This window comes from Asparagus officinalis, chromosome 2, assembly GCF_001876935.1.
Source record: "Asparagus officinalis chromosome 2, Aspof.V1, whole genome shotgun sequence".
NCBI classification, from domain to species: domain Eukaryota; kingdom Viridiplantae; phylum Streptophyta; class Magnoliopsida; order Asparagales; family Asparagaceae; genus Asparagus; species Asparagus officinalis.
In genome coordinates, this window is record NC_033795.1 from 5,466,354 (window position 1) to 5,492,757 (window position 26,404).

Consider the following 26,404-nt stretch of genomic DNA (forward strand, 5'->3'; position numbering starts at 1 on the left):
ATTCAAATGATCTTAACTCTAGCAAAGCTAGAATTCTTCTTCTTTGGGATCCTAATAGTCTGGAAGTTCAAATTGAAAGTCAATCATCTCAACATATCACTTGTGTAGTCAGATCTTTTGATGGCAGAATTGATTGTCTTATAACTTCAATATATGGTCATAATCATCTGGAAAATAGAAGAGACCTTTGGCAGAAGCTAAAACAAGTCAGGTTATCTGCTGGAAATAAGCCTTGGATTCTTTGTGGTGATTTTAATACTATTACTGGTAGTGATGATAAACTGAGTGGTGCAGTGGTAACAGAGGCTGAAACCATGGATTTCAGGAATTTCATTGATGATTGCCACCTATCTCACATGAAAATAGAAGGTTGTCATTTTACTTGGAATAACAGGCAAGAAGCAAACTCAAGAGTTTGGAGTAGGTTGGATCGAGCCTTGGTAAATGATGCTTGGCTAAATTTCTATAATTCCAGTCATGTGGAATTTTTACAACCTAATTGTTCAGATCATTCCCCAGCTCTGGTTTCAGTGTATGATGATTGTGATCAAGGTAAAAAGCCTTTTAAATTTTTCAAGATGTGGATTAAGCATGAAGATTATATTCCCACTGTCTCTTCTATCTGGAAAACTCCTATTACTGGATGTAAGATGTTCTCTGTTGCTAGCAAACTGAAACTTTTGAAGGTTGCTCTGAAGGACCTCAACAGGAGAAATTTTCATAATATAAGTGAACAAGTAAATAGGGCAAAGATAAATCTGGACAAAACTCAAAGCAATCTACAAGCTGATCCTCTCAATTCAGTACTCATTGCACAGGAGAAAGAATGCATAGTCACTTATAACAGATTGTTGGAGTGTGAATTGTCTTTCTATCAGCAAAAATCAAGGATACAATGGATAGTGCAGGGTGACAGATGCACTAGATACTTTCATTCTTCAATCAAGGCTAAGAGGCATCTCAATAGAGTTAATCTACTGTATGATAGTGCAGGTGACAAGATTACTGATGGTGAGGGAATCATTCAAGAATTTATCTCTTTTTATAAGAATCTTATGGGATCAAAAACTGTTACCCCAAAGCCTGACTGTAAATTCATTAGCAAAGGGGTCTGTTTAAATGAAGCTCAAGCAATTGCACTCTCCTCTGCTGTGACTAGGGAGGAAATCAAAAAAGCTATTTTTTCCATGGATGATAATAAAGCTCCAGGTCCTGATGGATTTAATATGTCCTTTACAAGTCTGCATGGAGTATTATAGGGGATGAAGTTTCACAGGCAATTCTTGATTTTTTTCAGAACTGGGAAACTGCTTGGTATGATAAACTCAACTTCCATATCTCTAATTCCTAAAGTGAAATGTCCAAAGACTCCTTCTGATTTCAGACCTATTGCTTGTTGTAACTGTCTATATAAGATCATTTCAAAAATTCTAGCTAACAGAACTGGGAAACTGCTTGGTATGATAAACTCAACTTCCATATCTCTAATTCCTAAAGTGAAATGTCCAAAGACTCCTTCTGATTTCAGACCTATTGCTTGTTGTAACTGTCTATATAAGATCATTTCAAAAATTCTAGCTAACAGGATAAAGACAGTGATGGGATTTTTGATTAATGAGGCTCAAAGTGCCTTTGTTAAAGGAAGGCAAATATCAAGTAATATCTTGATGGCTCATGAGATTGTGAGGAGCTATGGCAGGAAGCACAATTCACCCAGGATCATGATGAGTATAGATATCAAGAAGGCTTTCGATACTATAAGTTAGAATTTTCTTAGAGATATGCTTACTGGTCTGGGGTTCCCTGATATCTTTACAAACTGGATCATGGTGTGTATTACATCCCCAAAATACTCTATTTCTTTAAATGGCACACTACATGGTTATTTCAAAGGAGAAAGGGGTTTGAGACAAGGTGATCCTATCTCTCCCTATTTGTTTACACTGGGTATGGAGTTCCTGTCAAGAAAATTAGACATGCTTAAAGAGGACAGATCTTTTAAATTTCATCCTAGGTGTGGTGAGTTAAAAATCACTCATCTAATATTTGCAGATGATCTCCTCCTCTTTTCTAAGGGTGACATTCATTCTGTTAAACTTCTTTTCAACTGCTTCAAGGAGTTTAGTGAGGTATCAGGTCTGGTTGCAAATCCAGAAAAATGTAAGATCTTTTACAGTGGTGTTGATGAACATACCAAAAGCTTGATTAGTAATCTCCTGAACTTCACAGAGGGTGCACTGCCCATCAAATACTTGGGGGTTCCTTTGATATCCAAACGATTATCATATACTGATTGTTCTCCTCTTTTAAACAAAATCTCAGATCAATTACAAGCTTGTCTGAAAAATAGAGCTCTGTCTTTTGCTGGCAGATTACAAATTATTAAGAGTGCTATTCTTGGCATCCAGATATATTGGACTTCAAATTATATTCTTCCTGTTAGAGTATTGCAGAAGATTGATCAAATGTGCAGGAACTTTCTATGGGGCAAAACAGATCAAAAACATAAAATTCCTCTGGTTTCTTGGGATAAAGCCTGTTTGAGTAAAAGGCATGGGGGTCTTGGCATCTACTCAGCAACAATTTGGAATATGGCAACTATGCTGAGGTTAATGTGGCATATCCATGTTAATAAAGAGAGTCTATGGATCAAATGGATACACAGTGCATACTTAAGAAATGATGATATATGGCATGTTCAGGCTAAAAACTGGGACTCATGGATGTGGAAGAAAATTTTGAAAATCAGAGACAAAGCTGTTAGCTTTTGTGGAGGTCTAAATAACTTGTTGCTGCTCATTCAATCTTGCTCTGAAAATTCTAGAATCCAGATTTCAGCATTGTACAATGCTCTCTCCCCTAATTCTTCAGTTGTGCCATGGCATAGAACAGTTTGGGAGACTACAAACTTCCCCAGTCACTCTTTTATCTGTTGGTTAGCAATCCAAGATAGGTTGCTTACTATCGACAGACTGATTAAGAGGGGATTAATGAACTCTAACAATTGTTGTCTGTGTACTGGTTCTCAAAACAGAAACCATCTTTTCTTTGAGTGCTGCTATTCAAGAGAAGTGTGGCTAAAAATTATGGATTGGCTCAGTTTCAAATGGCAGTCCTGTGATTGGAATCAGATTGTGATTTGGTACTGTGATAGACTGAAGGGTAATGGTTTCAAGCAAAGGATTAAAAGGATGGCTCTAACTACAGCTGTTTATAGTATATGGAGAGAACGGAATTTCAGGATTTTCAGGCAGAAAGCAAGGCCAGCTGATCAACTTTTTAGAGATATCAAATTCAACATTTATTCTTTTGTTCTCAATGGCTCTTTTAAGGCAGAAGACAGAGAATGGATCATTTCACTTTGACAGTCATTGAAGAGAGCAATTAGCAGGTTCTAAGCTGCTGTTAGTTGCTGTTGAGGAGAGCATGTTTTACTTAGTAGCTGTTAGTTGCTGAGTTTTTGATTGAGTTCTATTTTCTTTGAACTCTTAATGTCAGTTTTGATATCTCATACATATGATGAGATTCTTGATGTACATACATTCTTACATTTGGTGATGAATAAAATCTTTCATTTACCAAAAAAAAAAACTATGGTTACTTTGCGTTATAGAATAAACGCGTTATAACCTTCTTTTTTTTTGCGTTATTTTGAAAAAACGTAAAGTTATATTATAAATGGATTATATCCTTCTGTTACCTAACATAAATGTCACCTTACCTTATAAAACGCGTTATTTCGCATTTCGTAAGCCGTTTTTTTCAACATTGGTTTGAACCTCTACTAGTCTAATCCGACTAATCTCTCAGACATGTGATGCTGCACTTTATCCCATATTAATCAATTATTAGAAAGATTCTCTTTAGACAGTCCACTACCTATTTCTAACAAAACAAAAATATTTTTTATTTTTTGCTAACGTGGATCTTTGAACAACTTCTAGTCTAATCCGACTAATTAATCTCTCATACATGTGATCGATGCTGCACTTTGTCGTACATTAATAAATTATTAGAAAAATTCTCTTTAGACAGTCCACTACGGATCTCATGCCGGGCCTGTTTTGTTGATTTTCTAAAATTAGCAAGTACAAAATTAGCAAATACCAAAATGTCCAGACCCTTAAAAAAGCCCCTTAATTGGAAATTTTCTCTCTAGAAAGAGTGACAAATCATAAACCAACTTTTACCTGCTATTTATACATAGGCAGTAGCGAAGCTGCATGCAAGGGAAACCGAAGAAGGGACAGTATTTTTAATCAAAGGGAGCACTTAAATGGAGAGGATCTCTCTTCTTCCTTCCAAGGCTTTGTTCTCGCGCTCCTTGGGATACTTGTATCCACAAGTTCGTGGAAACCTGAACTTCTGCACGACCGGGCTCTATGTAGAAAAACAGAACAAGATGCTGAGCTTCAGGCCTTTAGGTACGTATCACCATAATTATCTTTTGCCTCCTCAAGGGACTTTTTTTAGCTGCAAATTTTCATGTCTACGGCCAAACCTATCAATTGATAGAAATAATCATTAAAAGCTTGTTGGAAATGTGATGCAAGCGCAGAGGAGATGCGAGCCTAGAGGAGGATGAATAGAATTGCTACAATTTTTTGATGATGTCAGAAATGGCAGCAGAAATAAAAAAGCGAAAAACTATTTTCCAAAATAAGTCTTCAAAATACATATTTACTAACTACTGATATTTTTTTTAGAAATGCTTAGTAGCGTAGTGAAAAGTAAAAGTTTTGGTTTCAAAAGGTTCTCAGTTCGAGGATTGCCGTAGGCAAGCCGAGAATTGTTTTCTCTTAAATAAATCAATTAATCCTTCATAAGTATTAGCATGTCGTGGCTCGTGTGGCCGTGGGCTTGGGCACATGGGCTCGTGGTCCGTGGGCTCGTGCCATCATGGCTCGTGGGCCCATGGGTTCGGCGGACGCTGGCTAATACGCAAAGACCGGGTGGCTAATCGGCTGCAGACACTAAGTGGCGCTTTGTACGACGCACTTATCAGAATGCCGACCTGGGCGCCTCGGTTGCGAGGCGTGACCCTCACCTAGCCCTCGAAGCGTTCAGGGTAGCGTTATTACAGCAAGACCACTTACAACACATTAAATATCTTTTGTTACAATCATCGTAATTTGCGTTAGATACTGTGCTAGCATTATATACAAATGAAGGCACAAATTCAAATCTCAAAGATAACATTGAGTGTATGCATGACAATCCTCAACATCATAGATGAAGGGGTACACATTTGGTGGACAATGTCCATTCTACACTTTAGTTTATTGACTTTTACTATATACACTATTATACATTATATACACCTATAATGTAATATACTATATTACTAATATTTATATTATTATCTTTCTTGATATTATTTTTATACTTACTACTTTATATTATTATATATATTTTATATATGTTTTATATTAATATATTATATAAGTAAACCCATACTACTATAAGTATTATATATATAAATCTATAGCTATATGAGAGAGAGAGAGAGAGAGCAAAACTTGTGTCCACATTAAGTGGACAATTCCACTAAGACTTTTAACCTTAGATTTTCCTACGGGAGATACCTTGCATGATATGTAATGACTTTTATAATGTTAAATGAGGTGGATTATTAAAGTTTGGTGACACACTATTCACTATCCACCTAAGTCTGACACAAGTCTATCTCTCTCTCGTCTCTCTCTCTCTCCCTATATAGTAACATAATACCATTATATAATATATATATATATATATAAGTATATATAATCAATATAACTATACTATATATACTATATATATAAATATATATATAAATGCACACATGAACTATGAAGATATCTATGAAAAGTTTATAAAAACAATAATAAAAGTAATTATATTAGTTTATAAAATGAATTCAGATATATTCTATCTAGTTTGAGCTTATTCTTTTGTTACACAACTTGAATTATCTCGACCTTTAGAAAAGATCCAAAATCTCTCTCTATCACCTTAACAATGCATGAATTTTTAAGAGGAAGAATAATAGTGTTTGGAAGGTGATGTACACCATTTATAAATATAGAAATATTTACCGTAGAATGGATACCCTTGAGATATTGCACATTTATTCACGAATGTGGGTCTTTGACCATCTTTTAACAAAACACTCAATTTTGCTGTGGATTTATAGAGTGTGGATGTTTGATCATCTTTTAACGAATATACTCTTTTTACTTGATATTTTATAACACATATGTTCTTTGTACATGTATAGAAATTTTATGATGTATTCAAGTGTAGATTGAGCTCAAGATTTTTGATATATCTAGAAACACTTTAGAAACAACATATAAAAATATTTATTCTTATTTTCACTAACTCTACATGACAAATATAATACTAAAGTGTGAAAAGTTATATGAAATATATCATGAACCATTGTGTTTATCAATCATATATGCTGCGTGTGCATATATAACATATGTAGATCTATGAAATATATGAACTAATATGATAAAGTCATGTTTATATACCAATAGATAACCTTATCTAAATATATATTGTAAAAACATACATATAGGCAAGTCCAAAGTTTTTATATTCTTATAAAAAAGGAAAATAATAAAAAAATGAAATATTTATATTATTTTTTTATTTTTCATAAGAAAACAAAAAGAAAGAAAGGAAAATTTTGTATTTTTTTATATATAGAAAGAACCGAAAATTGGAAAAATCAAATAAAATCCAAAAACATTTTATGTACATAAAACAAGTCAGATGAGCATGCATAAAGCTACTAACTAAACAGATATGTAATACGAGTAGATAAAAGTTTGTATATGACAAAGTATCTCATGCATCATCCAAAAATATACATACAATAAGTAAGGATTATAGAATATACTTGAAGTAAGCTTACCCCTATGAGAAAATAATATATAACATATATCAAATCTGTATCTCCTCATATCCATGCAGACCAATGATTAAATTTTAATAACTAAACCAGCAAGCAATCATCATGTGTTGCCTCAAACCTCGGCCTACCTGCAAACCTATAGAAAGACAGATAATTGTGACCTAGGTAACATAGATTCACATTGGATAGCAATAAGGCCTTTTGTTATCCCAATCTATTTGAGTGTTCTGATCCAATATCTCGTATGACAGCTCCTAGAAACATGTCCAATTTTCTAACATAATGAGCCGAATGATAAGTTCCATTGAGAATAGGATTAAAACAACTAAAATTATTTCCTTTTTCAAAAGAAGGTTAAAACTTTTCATATTTTTTAGAATGTGAATAACCAAGTCTAGTTTTAACTTTTGTAAATCGTTGATTGGAACGGACCATGTTAAGACCTTTTGAGCCAATAAAAACTTCTTCACAACCTTTTTCAAATCACTATTTTTGGAATTTAATTGTTTATTTTCATAAATAATAGTAGTATATTGAGTTTCAAACTTGATTTTTTCAAAAGACAGCTCACAAAATAACTCATTACCTTAGCAGTAAGTTTTGTTTTTCACATTGATTATTTCCAAGTTGCTTCGATAAACAAGAGATTTGATTTTGTAGGTCAGAACATTGTGTGCATATGAAAGAGATGATATCATGAGATGGGTTATTTGAATTTAAATTTAAAGAAGAAAATTTTACTTTCTTTAACAATAGCTTATTTTCTTTCTTTAAGTTTGTATTCATCCTTTTCTTTACTTCATACTTTTCAGTAATTTTCTCAAGGTGAACCAACATCTCATTATAGTTATAATATAAATCATTATAAGAAGGATATATCTTTTCATCTGAACTTTCACTAGCATAGCCACTCAAAATACTTTGATATGAATCTAAAGTTGAAGGTTTTCTTCCCATGAGATATAAGCACGGTCTTTCGTCATCATCTTTCAAGCTACTCTCCGAGTCTTCCTAAGTAGTCATTTTGAAAAATTTTCCCTTTTTTATAGTCCTTTTTGTTCAATGGATAATTCTTCTTAGGTAGTCGGGATTCCTACATCGAAAATAAATTAATTCAGTATCAGAATCACTAGAATTATATTTATTTAATTTACATGTATAATAGTCATGTTTGTCTTGTAGGAATTTTTAACCATGCTTTGACTTGAGGAAGAATTCATAGCCTTTAACAATTTGATCAACTTGGCTATTTTCTTCCTCAGAAATTGAGCTCAACTTTTTCTTCTTAGACTAGGGTTTTTCGTTCTTAGCTTTGAAGGCTAAAGATTTCTTCTTTTAGTCTTCTTCAGAGGCATCTTCTCTTTCAGTCTAACTTCATATGTGATAAGATTGTCTACATGATCATCAATATATAGATTAGAAAAATTTTAAAGTTCTTCATTAGCCATTACCTTAGGTTTTAAATCTTGAGATAGAGAACAAAGTATCTTTCTGTGCAGCTCCTTTTTTTCGTACTCCTTCCCTAAGGCTTTCAATTTATTCCTGATGTCAGTGAATCACGTAAATATATTATGTATGCTCTCTGAGGCCTTCATCTTAAAATTTGTGTATTTGCTCACCAGAATTGTAAGCTTTGCCTCCTTTAGCTACAAAATTTCCTCATGGATGACTTTCAGTATCTTCTAAATATCCTGCATAGTAGTACAAATAGAAACACAATTAAATTCTTAGCAATAAGAGAACAATATAAAGCATTCATAGCTTTAGAATTATAAGAGTAAATCTGCTTGTGCCTTGGAGACTAGTTTCCCTTAGTTAGAACAAAATAACACCTTCTACCTTGATAGTAGGTTTCTTATATCCATGTTCTACACTTTACCAAATAATGAAACTAGTTAGCAATAGAAAAACTCTCATACAGACATTTCAATATGTGTAGTTGGTGCCATAAAAAGAAGGGGATGGTTGATGGCGTGTCCTTTAGGAAAGGCTTAAGCGGTGGTAAGACTTAACATCTTTACCCTAAATATAGGTAATGAGGCTCTAATACCACTTACTAGATCTGGAATGCAAGCCTAAAGGGGGGTGAATAGGATTACTACGGTTTTTCGACAATACTCAGAAAATGCAGCAAAACTAAAAAAGTAAAAAAACTGAAAGCAAAGTAGCATAGGAATACACAAGATTTTTATAGTATTTCAGATCAAAATCCTACGTCCACTCTTCCTTCTCATGAAGGGCCTTCCTCATTAGTACTAGAGTTCACCTAAATCACCACCCGATTCAGTAGGCTTCAAAAATCGCACCCTATAATCTGCCTGAAACCAGTTATCTTCCCTAACTCTTCACAATGTGCGGTAGAAACCTAGCCCTAACTAGCCAAACTCTCAATTACTGCGGCTTGTGTACGCTATCAAACTCAGGAGTTTGATATACAACTAACCAAAATAAATAATGTGCAAAAAGAGCAATCTTACAGCTCTTTATCAATCAATTTTTAAATTGATGAAAATGAAGATCCATGAAGAAGTGATATGGCAATGAAAGTATAGGGTACTCCTTTTCTCGTTGAATCAAACTCTGATAAATAGTGCACCGAGAAGAAGTTGAACAAGACTCGGAGGATTTGATCAACTCTCTCTCTCTCTCTCTCAAACCCTAGAACAAAGATATCGCCTTTGTATATTTGCCTCCTTGAACTCCCCTCTAATTATGATCTCCAACTTTCCTTAAATAGAACTTGATAGGATAGGAAAGAGATACCCAAATCTGAGTGCAAATAGGAGATCAAACGGGTCAATGAACTGCTGAGATTAAATTCTAAAAATTCCTAAAATTTATTATATACATCGATGGTGGATCATGAACATCGGTGGACCCTTGGTGATCATCGATAGTTCCACTGTAGCCATTGAATGGTGCTGATTATGGCTTTTAGATTTTTTCGATTGTTTCATGCAACCATCAATGGTTTCCTATGACCATCGATGGGACACTGTTGACAACCGATGGTGCCAACTCATGCTTCTATATTTCTCCGATTGGCTCCTGTAACCATCGATGAGATGCTTGACCATCAATGAGTGCCTCTTGACCATCGATGGTTCAAAGGCTGAAATCAACATTTGTATTGATTTTTCTATTATTTCTAGCCACAACTTGCTCATACCAGTTTATATATATATCATCTCTCAAGACATATATATAGTAAATGAGAGTTTGTTATTAATCAAATAAGAGATACTGTTCGAACAACGTTCTCAAAATCGTTCTAACAAAGCTTACAAAAAGGCCCCATCACGGGTGATCCGGATGGTTGGAGGTTTCAATATGACTCCCATGATCCAGGGTTCAATTCTAGTCTGGGTTATAAAAAAAGCTTACAAATAGGAGGAGGTCTCGAAAACTTTTGAACATGTGAAAGATCAGGGTACTATAGCATTATCTTGTAAAAAAACTACAACACATCCAAAAATTTCTAAGAACCCAAAAGAAAAGAAAATACATGGTGACAAAATTAGCCAAAGTCTAACATGCTCCTTGAACCATGAGCCGCCAATCTATCCGCAACATAATTTTCTTCTATAAACACATGCGAGATAGAATAATGCATATCCTCCCAAATCGATATAATTTTAATTTAGGTTGCTCTCTATTTTTAGTGCTTCAGAAAATTCTTTCTTCAGAATTTATACAAGAATCTGAGAATTAGATTCAATCTCAACAAGCATTATATCATTATCTTTACTTCTTTCAGAGCCATCAATTCTGTAAAGAAATTTGTACCATTGCAAAAAGGATTAATACATTATGACCCTAAAATTATTAATACGGGAGAAAATTTATGTTCTTCAAATACATCTGCAGCAAATGTTTTTAAGGCTATGTTCTCTTTGCCATTTGGATGATTCCATTGAATCATTCCACTTTTGAGGGTCATCGACTCTAGACTAAGATTTTAAACGAAAACATCAATCATTCTATATGTATCAAAGTGTTGGGGAAATATGGGATCTAATCGGAGTTGATGACTCTTTTTAAGAGTGCATAATACAGTTTTAGTTCGATTAAACAAATTGTTCTTTATTATCCTTTCGCATTAGTGTGGAACTGTACTCACAATATTCTAAACAACAGCAACCATGACAGTAATCTTTACATCATATGTGGGGTAATAGATCTTTATTTGCACCGGGAACATCCATGAGTTTTGCCTGTGATGACATATGAAGCATCATAAATTACCTAGACTTTTTGCATTATGAAAATAGATTTAAATCTTCTCCGCTCTGGAAAAAGTTAAAGAAGCACCATAAATAATACAATGAGGGAAAGAAAAGAGAGTTTGAATCATGAATTATACTAAATCATGCATTCCATTTAAACATTAAAACATTACTCATCCCTGGATCCACTGACTACTTTTTCATTTTCTTCTGGCAAGTTAATGCATCAGGAGCGCTTTCTCCTCGAGTTGCTGGAGCTTTTGATATTGATGTAGCTAAAGATTCTGCAGAAGAGGTGAACGGTGTAATTTTTGTATGTTAGAAGGATCAAAATCTAAAGCATGCATATACAACAAGCACTCAAAAAACCTCTAATGCAAATAATTTGTGTATACGTACGTATGTGTGTGTGTGTAAAACAAAGTTTTGTACATATATCCATATACATGTTGAAAGAGAAATCAAGAACTAACTTAATTTTTTCTTTGGTGATAAGACACGTGATGAAGATGATAGGATTGGGACACTAGTTATGCAAATTAAAGAGATGTTCAGATCAATGAGTGATGGTGACACAAGCCCTTCTGCTTATGATACTGCATGGGTTGCTCGAATACCATCGAAGCATGATGCAACAAGGCCTCATTTTCCTACAACTTTAAATTGGGTCCTTGGGAATCAACATGAAGATGGTTCATGGGGAGAACCCAGCTTGTTCCATCTCTATGACAGGCTCGTTTGCACTCTTGCATGTATTCTTTCTCTTAAGACATGGTCCATAGGAGAACAACATATAGCCAAAGGTACTACTTTCTTACATTTGTTTCTTCCCTTTTACTTATAGCCAAAGGTACTACTTACTTACATTTGTTTCTTCCCTTTTGTTGCAGTTTTGAAATTTCCAGTTATTCTTGGAGTAGAAAATTATATGTAGTATCCACTGATGTCACATGATACCACTGAATTGCATACTTTTACATCTATTTACTACTAAAGACACTACTAAAATTAGGGTGCGCAGGACACTAGTGAGTTGTGTGTATGGAGACACCACTAGGACACAATTCTAGACCAGCCACAGTTAGAAATTATATATCATATAACATAGTAACAACATATTGCTTTACATTTTCTCTGAAACATGTTTACGAGGATACATGAGATTAGCAACCAACGTAGACAATTTTCCATATTATTCATCTTACTAATAAATCTTAGATCATTCAAATAAATTAACAACACAATCTTATGCTCGCATACACACATTTGGCATATATGTGTCTAGCTATGTGCGCGCGCACACACACACACAGATATAGACACGCACACGCACACTATGCCCACTTTCAGAAATGTATATTGTGCAATGAAACTGGGTGATCTATGGCTCTCATCTTGCTCTACATATGTTAAAAGGTCTACGTATGAAGTAAAAAGATTGTCAAAGTTGGCAAGTCAGTTACATCTGAAAATCCCCTTATTTTTAGCCTAAGATTTTCATGTGCTCTAGGGCTTGAATTCCTGAGGGCTCATGTTGAGCAGCTTGGAGATGAAACCAGTAACTCGAGAACGTGTGCCTTTGAGATAGTATTTCCTTCAATGCTCGATGAAGCCAATAGTATCGGGCTTGAACTTCCTTATGATGCTCCTTACTTGAAAAAGATTTTTGAAATGAGAGAGAACAAAAAGAGCAGGTATGCATTAAACATTCTTTTATATACACTCCATAGTTCTAAGAATTTATGGTATATATTTACAATAAAAATTGATATTAATTCAAAAACCGGTATAGAGTTCCTGTGGAAATGATGCATTCGGTTCACACAACATTGTTATACTCGGTAGAAGCTTTACAAGAAATTGTTCAATGGAAGAGAATCCTAAAGCTTCAATCTCCAGATGGGAGTTCTTTAAGTTCCCCTGCTGCCACAGCTGTTGCTTACATGAAAACTGGTGACAGTAAATCCCTAGAGTACTTAACTAACATAGTACAAAGATTTCGAGATCATGGTATGTTGTCTTAAAGGAAACAATCAAATACTATTTCTTTGATTATTTGTTAATTGTAGAACATTTAACCACTCCTTAAGTGTTCTTTCAGCACCATCACAGTATCCAATTGACCTTGTAGAGCGCATATGGGCAATTGACACCATTGAGAGATTGGGAATTCATCACTATTTTCGCGAGGAAATTTCCGATGCCCTTGACTATGTGTATAGGTAAGATCAGTACATTAGAGAATGATTGTGTACTCTATTAAAGTTCATATGGATGTTGCCAAAATGAAAGCATATTGAAGCAATAGGCTTATATAGCTGAAGTACTGAATATTATCCAAATATATCTGACGCATATTGTAATTCAAACTCATGCATCGAATGTTGCTATAAAAAGCTGTGTGTTTGTTTAACCTAGTTAACTATCAAATTTGGAATAGGTTTTACTCATACAAATTTGTTTTTTTAGTATCTACATTTTTCATGTACATTTTTTTTTGTAGAAATATCGGAAAAAAGGGTGTACCTTATGGAACTGGAAATCCAATTCCTGATATTGATGATACCTGCATGGCCCTTCGGTTGGCGAGATCACATGGCTATGAAATATCCCCAGGTAAAAATTAAAATTATATTTACGTTGCATAGTTGACATTTGAAACAACAAACTTCTATATCAATCTATTAGACCTAATATTATTGTATTGAAACAGATATCCTTCAGCACTTTAAACAGGATAATGGGCACTTCATATGCCACCCAGGGGAGACGCACACTGGAGTTTCTGATATGTTTAATTTGTACAGATTTTCCCAGATTTCATATCCAGGAGAAACGATACTAGAGGATGCAAAACCTTTACTTCAGCGTTACTTACAATATTGTATAAAAAATCATGTGGATGACAAGTGGGCATTGAAAAAAGATTTGCTTAAAGAGGTACTCTATTGATGCTTTTGCTCTCAATTCATCTTGATTTCTGTACCTGAAATCCTTTGTATTCGTCAGGTTGAGCGTGCGTTAAGATACCCATGGAAAATGAGTCTTCAAGGACTTGAAGCTAGGGAGTACATCGACCTTTATGGGGAAAATGATCTTTGGATAGGAAAGACAGTTTATTGGTACTATAAGTTCCATACTCTTGTCAAATAGTTGTTTTAATTAATGAGCCAAAATATTTCAGTTGTTACAAATGATGCTTGGATATTGTAGGATGCATAATGTCAATAACCCAAAATATTTGGAACTTGCTAAGTTAGAGTATAACAGGCTACAAGCTATCCACGAAAGAGAGATTAATTATGTTCTAAAGTGAGTTTAATTAGTTCACTTTGCCCTCCTTGTTTCAATATTTATAAATTCTTTTACATGATTCTGACTAGTACTTTCTCTATTAGATGGTGGAACAACTGTGGACTTGATGATCCTTTTGTCACTCGAATATGCCCACAAGAGATTTACTTCTCAATCGCAGCAACTCTATATGAGCCGGAACTTGAAGATTGTCGGATAACGTACACGAAATCCAACTGCATTGAGGACATTGTTAGAGATATGTTTCAAAATCATGGATCCAATCAGGACCTAAAACTATTTTGCAAAGCAATTGAACAGTAAGGATCGATGTCAGCATAAATTTCTTTATCACTATCAACTGTAGCCATACTAAAGAATATACATACATTCAGATGGAATCCTTCACTTATTCACTCCCTCCCGCAAAGAATTCAAGTAATTTTCATGGCAATGTACAATACATTGAATGAATTGGCAACTGAAGCAAGTAACGCCCAAGGAAAGGATGTATTCCCCTACTTTCATGACCTAGTAAGTAAATTTTCCAGAGTACAGCCCCCCCCCCCCTTTTCAAATTATAGATATCTAATTCACTCAGAGGAATACAGAGATCGAAGCAAGTACAAGATTACATGAAGAGTAGATTGAGAATAGAAACGAAACAAATATCGTCATGGACAGAATATTTCGAGAATGGTAAAAAAGATTGTGGTGTAGCCATCAGAACAGTGCCAACAATGTTCTTCATGGGTGAGAATATGGTGGATAATATTCTACGATGCTTGGACAGCCGTTCTAAAATCCAAGATCAGTTGTCCATGTACTTGAGACTGTTGATTGATGTTAGGACACACGAGGTATGAATTAAACTTCATCCTGCTAATTGTATGTCAATTGTTGTCTTCCAGCTTTGCAATGCTGAATAAATATATTTTCTTTCATTTCAGAATATGATGCATAAGAAACCTACCATTGCAATTTCTTCCTACATGAAAGAAGCAAACTGCACAGAGGAAGAAGCAATATGCCGTCTAAAGAGAACGACAGAAGAGGCCTTCCATGAGTTAGTGTACCAGTATCTAAAGCCTAGCAAAGTACCTCGCTGCTGCCGGAGGCTGATGTTTGAACATGGAAGAATAACTCACTTTTTCCTTGGTGATAACAGCAGTACACCGCTCACTGAAAGAGAGAGGATCAGCGATGCGATGGATAGATTTTTTTCTGCAGTTTAATCCACAACACTATCGTAAGGTTTGAGCAGCAAATATGTAAATTTATTTATTTTGGACTTCGAATGATGTGTGTACTTTTAATGGCTACTATGGATCATCTGGTCCTGTATTGATAATAAGATTTCTAAAGGTTTTTATCAGATCAGAAGATTTGTCTTTCCATGCTAACATGGCAATATTATATTGTGGCTAATCCCTTACTCTGAACTTATCATAAGTTGTGAAAAAAAAATGGTAAGTAAGCAATGATTCTTATTACCAATCTTATTACCAATAGCAATAAAAAACAAACTTATCTGTACAGATATACCTCTCTGTTACAAAGAAGCCTCTCAAAAAAGTGAAAATCTCTCCTCCTGCTAACTGTGAACATGAGACCTCATACTAACAAGGAACAAAACATTACAAAGTTTCACTCACAGAAGAGGCATAATTAAAAGTTTCTTGTCTTAGGGATGAGCTCAAACTCAGTGTGCACAGCTAACTATCAATCTCTATTATGTTTTGAGTCTGTGAGCTTGCTAGTCCTACTACCTTGTGTCTTGAAATCAAATTTGATGAACTTAGCACATAACTTCAATAAAAGTCTCTTCTGTTGAAAAACGACACGTTTACTTTTCAAGCCAAATATGGTAGGTACAGTCAGCAACAACGAATCTTTCAATACTTTGCAACGGAGGAATCCTTATAAATTTGTGGTGTACAGATAAGCATCTTCGCTTCTTAGGGCTCCTAAACTACAAAATCGATGGTGGACGCCATGCCTGATATAATAGCAATATGTGCCATAACTACAAATCTTATCATAACACTATATAAGAGCAACACTATATACGAGCGTGTTATGACACTCCCGAGGATAAGCTAATATCAATCACACGAGAGCACGGAAAATATCGAGAACACACGAACACAAAGATATATGTGGTTCGGCTTGTACCTACGTCTACGGGGCTTTACTAAATCGTGAGGAATACAATGTGAAATCTCTCAATCACTCAATCCTAAATCACACACCAAAAGCCTAATACAACTCTCAACTAAAAGAACAAAAGAGAAGAATATCAAATAGGCTTCACAAAAGAACTCTCTCTTCTTGATTGATTCTCTGAAGATTGATGAATCTAATTGGTTTGAAAGACTGTTCTTATATAGCATTGAAGATCTCAACTCCTTACCATCTAAGGAATAAGAGTTCTAATAAGAAAAAAAAGTCCAAATGTCCTAAAACACAACAAGATGTTGGCCTCTTTATTTTGATGATATTTAACAAATAATTTACCACTAATGTTGTTTGTCTAGTATTTGTGTTTTCTTATTTATTGTAGACAAACAACGGGTTGAAGGATGGATGGAATTGCGCATTCACGATCATATACAATGGAGGTTGGCGGAATTGTGGAGTGAAGCCTACGCAATTCAAAGTTAAAGATTCAAGTTCACAAATAATTTACCACTAATGTTGTTTGTCTAGTATTTGTGTTTTCTTATTTATTGTAGACAAACAACGGGTTGAAGGATGGATGGAATTGCGCATTCACGATCATATACAATGGAGGTTGGCGGAATTGTGGAGTGAAGCCTACGCAATTCAAAGTTAAAGATTCAAGTTCAAGTTTCATCCGCAAGTGTACCAAGATAGAGCTTCGTTGAAGATCACAAGCTTGGGTATATTTAGTTTTAGGTTTTATATTATGTATGAAATCATGTTTTAGTGCATTATATGTGTATTTTGATAAAATACTATATTCATTGTTTATAGACTTCACAATAATAGTTTACATCTTTCTTCAAGTCTATAAAATCATTTTATTGTTTCAAAACATGCATGGTTAAGCTAAAATGTCAAAACTCATATGTTCACATTTTCATGTTCTGGACTATTTTGCAAAATGATGATATTTTTTATTTGGGAGGTCCTTTTTGAAAATTAGTTTTTGTAGCATGTGTATTATCATGTCTACAATTATTTTCCAAAGTTTTATATTTTTGAAATTTATTTGATATTTTTAAACAGGGTTTTAAAATCAGAAAACTGTTTCAAACCTGTCATTTTTCATATATCAGCTTTCGGTCGACCACAACGGTCGACCTTCATGTATCAGTTTACGGTCGACCGCCCTTGAGTCCAGAGACTCAGGATAGTTTTTCATGGATCACGGTCGATCGTGGCAGTCGATCAGATGCAATCGGGCGATCGTCACGGTCGACCGTCTGTTGTCCAGAGCCGTATTTAGTTTCTGTTGTTGCTCGCGGTCGACTGCGAAATTCCCACGGTCGACCGCCGATTGCCCAACGGCTATATTGGGTACAGAATCATAAATCTGATTCTCTGGGATTTTTGTTGATTTGTTTGGGGATTTGGCTGTTCGTTTCTCTTCCTATATAAACCCCTCAAACCCTAACTACCATACATCCAAGAAAGTTTTTAAAACAAGTTTAGTTTGGTTTTAAAGTTTGTTTAGTGTTTGTTTAAAAGAGTTTTATTTGTGAAGAAGTTTTTCACAAGTGAAGGAGATCATCTATATTCCTTGGGCTTCATTTTAATCCATCTCTTCATCTTGTTTTTCAAAGAAGAATTTCTAAACTCAATACTAGCTTTGTATTAATTCTTTGTTGTTTATCATTTTTATTAAGCTAGGGTTTACATTGAGTTTATGATTGATTTTCTCATTGCTTACACACACAACCATTGAGCTTATTGTATTTGCATACATTGTATAATTGGGTTGTAGGGAGTTGTAACAATTAAGAGTGAGCTTAATTGAGTTCTCATCTAGAGAACAACTATTGTTGTATTCGTTCTTAATTGTGAGACTCGCTTTGTAATACACTTGTACACCGAGAGAAGTATGTGGTGTGAGTCGGGGATCGTCCCAAGAGGAGTGGGGTAGGTAACATACCTAGAGAGAGGTTGTAATTCCTAACACTTGAGGAAGACACGTTTGTGACCAACACTTGAGAGGGTGTAGAGTGAGATTGCAAGATTGTTAATTATAAAGTTTTCGGTTAGCTAGGAAACCGAGTGTGAGGTGTAAACATTATTCGGGTAAGTGTAGAAAACCCGATTGTGATAGTGGATTTCTCCCTGGGAGTGGGGAGCTGAGACGTAGGACGGAAGGTCTGAACTCCGTGATTATTTACTTGTGTTTGAGTTTACTTTGGCGTTTCATTTGTGCTTAGTGTTCATTACATTCTTGTCACAATTGTCAATTGCCCTATCACATTTTTAGATTGTTTATTTCACCCTCGTGTTAGTTTATATATCCTTGCATATATTTCATAGTATATCTCATTGCTAGGATATATTCATTTGTTCATATTGCTTATTCTTGCTTATAACATATTGTACATCTATCTTGCAAGAAGAATAGTTTGAATTAGTTTTAATTTGCATAAAATCGGATTAGATTAGCATAAGACCCTAATCACCCCCCTCTAGGGTCTAACACAAGAGTCCAAGTAGGAATAAACCTCTAATATGATTGGTTGTGCAAAGTCTAATGTAAATAGAACTTTTGATCAAAACAAACCAATCCATAAAAGGAACTCCCAAATCAATATGAATTTGAGTATTTGAGGTAACCTATAACAAATCTCCACATTGACTCAAATACGTAGAAAATTTTTCACTCCAAATAGCTTACTCCACCTTCTCTAATAGCCCCGTAGGGCATCTAAATGTGGCACGTATCGATCAAGTCCAAGCACTGCGTGAACTTGCCACCTGAAAGAGGCCTCCTCAACAAATCGACTGAATTATGCGCACGACGACTGTAACGCTTAGCAAAGTCATCACCTGAAGTAGCTTCTGAGTAGCTAAAGGGCACAAAATTATCAACCGACAATGTATAAGCTACCGTATCTTCATATCTTCACGGTGGTCGAATATCTCGTCTAGACCGATCTCTAGCAATAGTGTATTCTCGTTCTTCCTGTAGCTGTTGAGGTGCTTCATCTACTTGAATAAGATCTGGCTGCTGAACTCCTGTAGTCTTATCCTACTGAAGTACTGAATCATGAATTTATAACTCCACCTTATGGCCTGTAGTGCGCGCCTTATCAACTGAAACTAGTGACTATTTTTGGTGGAACATAGTAGACTCATCAAAAGTAACATCACGACTGATAATAATCTTAGGAGACTTCGGATCAGGACACCACAACTTAAAACCTATAACACCCGATGCATGAATATGCACTTCTTCGCTCGCGGCTCAAGTTTCCCTTGACTAACATGCACATATGCAGGGCAACCAAATATTCTAAAATTAGAATAATCCACAGGCTAATTAGACCAAACATCCTCTGGAGTTTTATAACTAATAACAGTAGACGATGACCGATTCACTAAGTAACAAGCCGTATTCACACAAAGTAAGAGGAAATTGTCATATGTGGTGAAAATTCAATTGATAAAATCTGTTATTCTGGGGATTCAAATTTACTAGACAAGAAATTATGTGTTGCCGATAAAGGAGTTACAAAAGATAGATAAACTTTGCTCTGCTTTCTTATGGGATCACAAGGTTCACCTGGTCTCATGGTGTGATATATGTAAAGACAAGAAGATGGGAGGACTGGGCCTATTCACTGTAAGGGATTGGAATTATGCAGTTGCAATCAAATTGCTATAGATGATACACACCAAAAAAGATCTGTTATGGATTAAATGGGTGCATGAAAATTACATACACCAATTGGATATATGGCAGGTTCAACCAAAGAGAAATGACTCATGGATATGAAGGCAATTGCTCAAGGTGAGGGATATGGCCTTAAGAAGATTTGGAGATAGAGATAATCTATAAAGAGTAATAAATGATTGTTACATAAATGAAAAGATTCAGATATCTTCCATATATAAAGCTATGACTCAAGCATCAACACATGTAACTTGGTCGGATATAATTTGGGGAACCCTACACTATCCTAAACATTCAGTCATATTGTGGTTAACTACCCTCTCCAGGCTCCTGACACAAAGACAGATTATGCAGACTGGGAATGATAAATGAAAACCAATGTGTCTTGTGTTCGGATCAACAGGAAACCTGTAAGCACTTGTTTTTTGAATGTCAATACTCTGCATATATCTAGAATGAAGTGATGGAATGGTTGGGCTATGCTTGGAGATCATGCAGTTGGAATCAAATTATAAACTGGTATAGCACTAATTTGAAGGGGCTGGGATTCATGAAGAAAATAAAAAGAATGGCACTATCGGCAACTGTGTATTGGATTTGGAAGGAGAGGAATTTGAGGATCTTCTAACAAAAAGTTCATGCACCTGATCAGTTACTCTGAGAGGTGAAGATATCTATCCTATCAAAAGTTCTAGATGAAAAAAAATCTCTGATCATATGAAGGAAAGATTAGAGAAAATGTAAGCTAGCCTAGCTTGTTGAGAAGTCTGTAATTTTAGCTTCTTTCCAGACATGATTTGGTAAAGATTTGATGTAGTCACATTTTCAAAATTTGGAAGATGAATAAAAGTTTATTTCATTGACCAAAAAAATAAGTCGTATTCACTGCTTTCTCCCAGTATTCCCTGCCTAAACCTGCATTGAACATCATACAACGAGCTTTCTCCAATAGGATTCTGTTCATATGTTCTACCGTTCTATTCTGTTGCGACATGCGAGGGACTGTACGATGTGTAGCGATTCCGTCCTTCTTGCAGAACTCATTAAATTCCCCTCCACAAAACTCAAGGACATTATCAGTTCTAAGCCTCTTAACCAGCCTCCTAGTCTGCTTCTCAATCAAAAAATTTCACTGCTTAAAAGTCACAAACACCTCATATTTATTTCTTAAAAAATAGACCCAAACGTTTCTGGAGTAGTCATCAATGAATGTCAACAAATATTTGGAACTACCACCCTTTGAGACAACTTGAGAAGGTCCCCAAAGATCTGAATGAATATAATCTAAAGTACCTTTAGTTTGATGCACTGCCGTACTGAAGCTGACATTTTTCTGCTTCTCAAAGATGCAATGCTAGCAGAATCCTAATTTTTTAGTACTCTGTCCACATAAAAATCCATTCTTACTCAACTCGGTCAATCCACGCTCACTCATATAACCAAGTCTCACATGTCATAATCTAGTAGTATCAGCTCCTGATATCGATAATGCAACTGCAGCTGAACCGGTAATAGTAGTACCCTGCAAAACATACAAGTTACCAATCTTCTTTCCTTTCTTAACCACAAGAGAGCCTTATATAACCCTAAGAACTACACCTTCACCTGAAATATTACACCCAATGCTATCAAGAGTGCCTAAAGAGATGAGATTCTTCCTTAAACCCCAAACATGCCTAACATTTGTCAAAATCCTGATGACTCCATCATGCATCTTAATCCAAATTGTGCATTTCTCAATAGTCTTGCATGAGGCGTTATTCCACATGAGAACAATTCCACCATCAAGAGCTTCATAAGTGGTGAACCAATCTCGATTAGGACACATATGATAGGAACATCCTGAATCCAAAATCCAATCATCCATCCTCCTGTTTATATCATCTATAGCCAACAAAATCACAGCTTCAGCAATATCAGCTTTAGCGAAGTCCTCCTTTGATTTTTCTTCATACTCTTCTCGTTTATTTTTGTTCTTCAATCTGTGACAATCGACCTTGATGTCTCCTTTCTTCTTGTAATATCTGCAGGTTAAATTCCTATGCTTCGACTTATACATGTTACCTTCAAAGCCCCTTTCTTCCGACCTTCCTCGAACAAACAAGCCCTCAGCTTTATCACCATTTTTACTTATGGTTAACTCTTTTTTCGATCTTCTTCTTATTCAACAAGTTCTCTTTAATGTCCTTGATGCCAATAGAATCTCAACCATAAACCATAGTATCCCTGAAGTGTTTGTAGGAAGACGACAAAGTACACAACAACAATAAGACTTGATCTTCATCATCGATCTTAACATCAATCTTGCTCAAATCTGTATCACAGAATTAAATTTACCAATATGAGATTTGATGGGTGTACCTATCGACATCCGAAGTGTGTACAAATGCTGCTCAAGAGGAGGCGATTAGTGAGCTACTTCGTCAAATACAAATCCTCCAATTTAGACCATAAATCAGCGGTTGTCTTCTCCGTAAGAACTTCTTGCAAAACTTCGTTTGTCAAACATAACTGGATCGCTATGAGAGCTCTATTATCCAACTCATTCCAATCTTCCTTCGTCTTAGTAGTTGGTTTCTTCGACTTCCCGAATAAAGCCTTCTTTAATCAGCTTTGTGTCAACACGGAGATCACCCTAATTTCCCAAAGGATGAAACTGATGTTACCATCAAACTTCTCGATATCCCACTTCATAGTTGTTGTCATCATCTTCTCGTCCGATCGATAGCTGAGGGCTCTGATACCAATTTGTTATGACAAACTCCACAGGATAAGCTAATATCAATCACACGAGAGCACGAAAAATATCGAGAAAACACGAACACAAAGATATATGTGGTTCGGCTTATAGTCTACGTCCACGGGCGAAGGAGGAGAATAGCTTTACTAAACCATGAGGATTACAATGTGAAATCTCTCAATCACTCAATCCTAAATTACACCCCCAAAGCCTAATACAACTCTTAACTAAAAGAACAAAAGAGAAGAATATCAAATAGGCTTCACAAAAGAACTCTCTCTTTTTGATTGGTGCTCTGGAGATTGACGAATCTAATTGGCTTGAAAGACTGTTCTTATATAGCATTGAAGGTCTCAACTCCTTGTTGTCTAAGAAATAAGAGTTCTAATAATAATAGAAGTCCACATGTCCTAAAACCCAACAAGAGCCCAAGTAGAAATAAACCTCTAATATGATTGGTTGTGCAAAGTCTAATGTAAGTAGGACTTTTTATCAAAACAAACCAAGCCATAAAAAGAAACTCCCAAAACAATATGAATTTGAATATTTGAGGTAACTATAACAGAGCGCAATATCTTGATTCACTTAGGGCCTGTTTGGTTCAATAAAGTGTAGGAATAGGATTAGGAATCTTATTTTATTTATGGATTCCAACCTAATCCATAAAATTTTTATAGACAAGTTGAAGTTTTATGGAATCCTATTTTTTTGGCATTCTATGTTTGTTTCACCCAAAGGATTAGGAATCTAACATTTATAGAATTGGTCCAATTCCTAATACCATGTTTGCTTCAAAAAGTCTCTTTTTTTGGGAATAAACACTGTAGCAACAGCAGCCTCTTTATCAATTTAAATATTCCTGTAGCAACGGCTAGAAGAGGCAATTATTTCATATTTTGTGTTGGAAACACTGTAGCAACGGCTCTTTGAAGCCTCAAAAAATTCAGATTTTAAATGTATTAGTCAGAACACTGTAGCAACGGCTAGAAGTGGAACTTGGTGGCTATAAATTCACCTTGAGGCCTCACAATTAATCCAAACATTCTCAATTTCAGCATTTATAAAATTCCCATTGTCTTCAATTTGCTGTCCCGACATGAAAATGATATCAGAAGAGTGCTGGCAGGATTATGAAGTTTATTGCGACTGCCATCTCCGAACACCGATGAAAGTGTGCAAGAATGGTAAAAATAAGGGTAGGTGTTATTGGGGGTGTGCAAAATTCCCAAATAAAGAATGCAATTTTTTCGAATGGGCTGAAGAAAGAGGAGAGTCATCAAGCAACCAAGGAAGCCAATATGTCAAAGAAAATAGGTACGGAGAAAAATATATTTTGCAATCAAAGAAGCTGAAGAAAGAATTGAGACTTGTCGAAAATCAACTACTAGTTTGGAAAATTTCTGCAATTTTCTTAGCAATTTTTTTGTGTTATTTTAATTATTACAAACTTCATGTCATGTACCTGTACTTGCAAAAACTACTGAGGATGTAATGAAAACTGTTGTTTGAACTGGGTACAAATTCTTATTGATATTGTATGGCTCAGTAATAGATCAACTTGTCATCATTGATTGCCCCACCTATAACTTAAACATGTTTATTACAGATTGTATTATAAAGATGAATTGCCTCGCCTAGACATTGCCAATTCAATGTAGGCTGCAATCTCATCTCAAATATTGCCTCATCTGGATTTTAGGGATTCCAGATTTTAGGGATCGAAATCGTGAAGATGAGGAATCGGAATCGACGACATAGCTCACTGTCAGAAATCTCGCCCAAATCCGAACCCAAAGCTCGGAATTGGGTTTCTATAAAAAAGGACAACTGTAGCTACTTTAAGAGAATTGAAATCCCAAAATTTTTGCTGAGCCAAACTCCAGAATAGGATTCACAAAGAATCCAAAAATTACGAAAATGCCACTGTCAGAGCCCAAATACTAATCCTATTCTATAAAAGGGTGAAACAAACAGCCCCTTACTCAAAAAGACTGCTTGGAGATTTTAACTGCTTTCTGTAACGTTCCATAATACTATACTCGAATATGGAGTGTACTCCTGACCAGATATGCATTCATGTGTCTGTATGCATTTGTACCTTTCTATGCATAGGGCATCTCGTGACAAAGACTATTATTGCCTTCCATGTGATATATGTTTCAAGCTTATATATCTATATATATATCTAATAGCAGGTTGAAGAAGAGCATGAACCAAAGTAGAGTTGGAACACTAATCCCATGGATCTCCTCCAACAACTAATCAATACTCCCTCCTCCCTAATACCAATCTTCTTCCTCACAACTGCTCTACTGTTCGCACCCCTACTATTGACATCATTATTCAAAAGCAAATCGAAATCGAAACCGACAAAACTCCCACCAGGACCCTCGAAACTCCCCATCATCGGAAGCCTGCACCACCTCCTCTTCTCCCTCCCCCAACACAAGCTCCGCGACCTTGCCCTCCACTACGGGCCTGTGATGCTCCTCCGCCTCGGCCAAGTCGATAACGTGATCATTTCCTCCGGAGCCGCGGCCGAAGATGTCTTCAAGACCCACGACCTCAGCTTCGCCTGCCGCACCCACAACCCTGAGCTACAACTGCACCAGCATCTCCTTCTCCCCCTACGGCGACTACTGGCGCCAGCTCAAGAAGATCCTCGTCAGGGAGCTCCTCACCTCCAAGCGCGTCAAGTCCTTCTCCTCTCTTCGACACCAAGAAGTCTCCAATCTCCTCAAAGACATCAACAATGAAATCTTGGGACCTGTCAACGCTAGTTCTAAGTTTAGGGAGCTGTTTAATACGCTGGTGGCGAGAGCGGCGTTTGGAGATAAATGCAGGCAGCAGAAGAGGTTCATCGAGACGGCGAAGGAGGGGCTGAGGCTTGTCACGGGGTTTAACGTGGCTGATCTTTTCCCGTCGCTAGCGTATGTCGATGTTTTGAGCGGTATGAGGTCGAGGTTGGAGAGGGCGCACCACGAGTTTGATCGGATTCTTGATGAGATAATTGAGGATCATAGAAAGAAGGTGAAGAACGAGGAGGAGGAGGAGGAGGATTTGGTTGATGTTTTGCTTAAGGTGAAGGAACGCAGTGATTTGGAGATCCCTATAACCTTTGACAACCTGAAGGCTGTGATTTTGGTTTGTACATCTCTTCGCCTTTAAAAAAAAAATCTTTTGTTTCAAAAGAATTAAATAGCATCATTAACACTTTCCACTCTATTTGTATCTTGTACTATTTCTATTGGATTTTTAAGATATTTCTTGGTTTATTAATATATGCCCCTTAAGCAATGCGTATTCCAAAACTGCCGTTCAAATTTCAGTATATGGAAAACTACTCAGATCATCAGTTT

The 26,404-nt window shown here is 35.8% G+C and overlaps 2 protein-coding genes across 3 annotated transcripts in view; both read left to right on the forward strand.

Annotated features, from left to right (window-relative positions):
* On the forward strand, positions 4,082-15,791 carry LOC109830032 (bifunctional abietadiene synthase, chloroplastic-like). 2 transcript variants are annotated; one of them, XM_020397184.1, is made up of 14 exons: positions 4,082-4,424; positions 11,349-11,425; positions 11,627-11,933; positions 12,641-12,824; positions 12,923-13,140; positions 13,262-13,352; positions 13,634-13,746; positions 13,844-14,070; positions 14,140-14,252; positions 14,344-14,442; positions 14,529-14,744; positions 14,820-14,958; positions 15,036-15,284; positions 15,375-15,791. In XM_020397184.1, exons 1-14 carry the CDS (start codon positions 4,277-4,279, stop codon positions 15,657-15,659), a joined length of 2,466 nt encoding a protein of 821 aa, XP_020252773.1. In that variant the 5' UTR covers positions 4,082-4,276; the 3' UTR covers positions 15,660-15,791. The 2 variants fall into 2 exon arrangements, with proteins under 2 accessions (XP_020252773.1, XP_020252772.1); XM_020397183.1 differs by having other exon boundaries at positions 4,083-4,424; positions 13,232-13,352; positions 15,375-15,790.
* Positions 25,234-26,404, forward strand: part of LOC109830033 (premnaspirodiene oxygenase-like) — a 2,141-nt gene continuing 970 nt past the window's right edge. The window contains 2 exon segments of the mRNA XM_020397185.1: positions 25,234-25,620; positions 25,622-26,189. Of these exon segments, the coding sequence (XP_020252774.1) occupies positions 25,286-25,620; positions 25,622-26,189 (903 nt within the window). The 5' untranslated portion in view covers positions 25,234-25,285.

Excerpts from the sequence above, each read along its gene's own strand:
- LOC109830032 (XM_020397183.1), top strand. The coding sequence starts at position 4,277 with ATGGAGAGGATCTCTCTTCTTCCTTCCAAGGCTTTGTTCTCGCGCTCC. Across the intron at positions 4,425-11,348 it reads GCTGAGCTTCAGGCCTTTAG|TTAATGCATCAGGAGCGCTT; the intron begins GTACGTATCACC and ends TCTTCTGGCAAG. Across the intron at positions 11,934-12,640 it reads AGAACAACATATAGCCAAAG|GGCTTGAATTCCTGAGGGCT; the intron begins GTACTACTTTCT and ends CATGTGCTCTAG.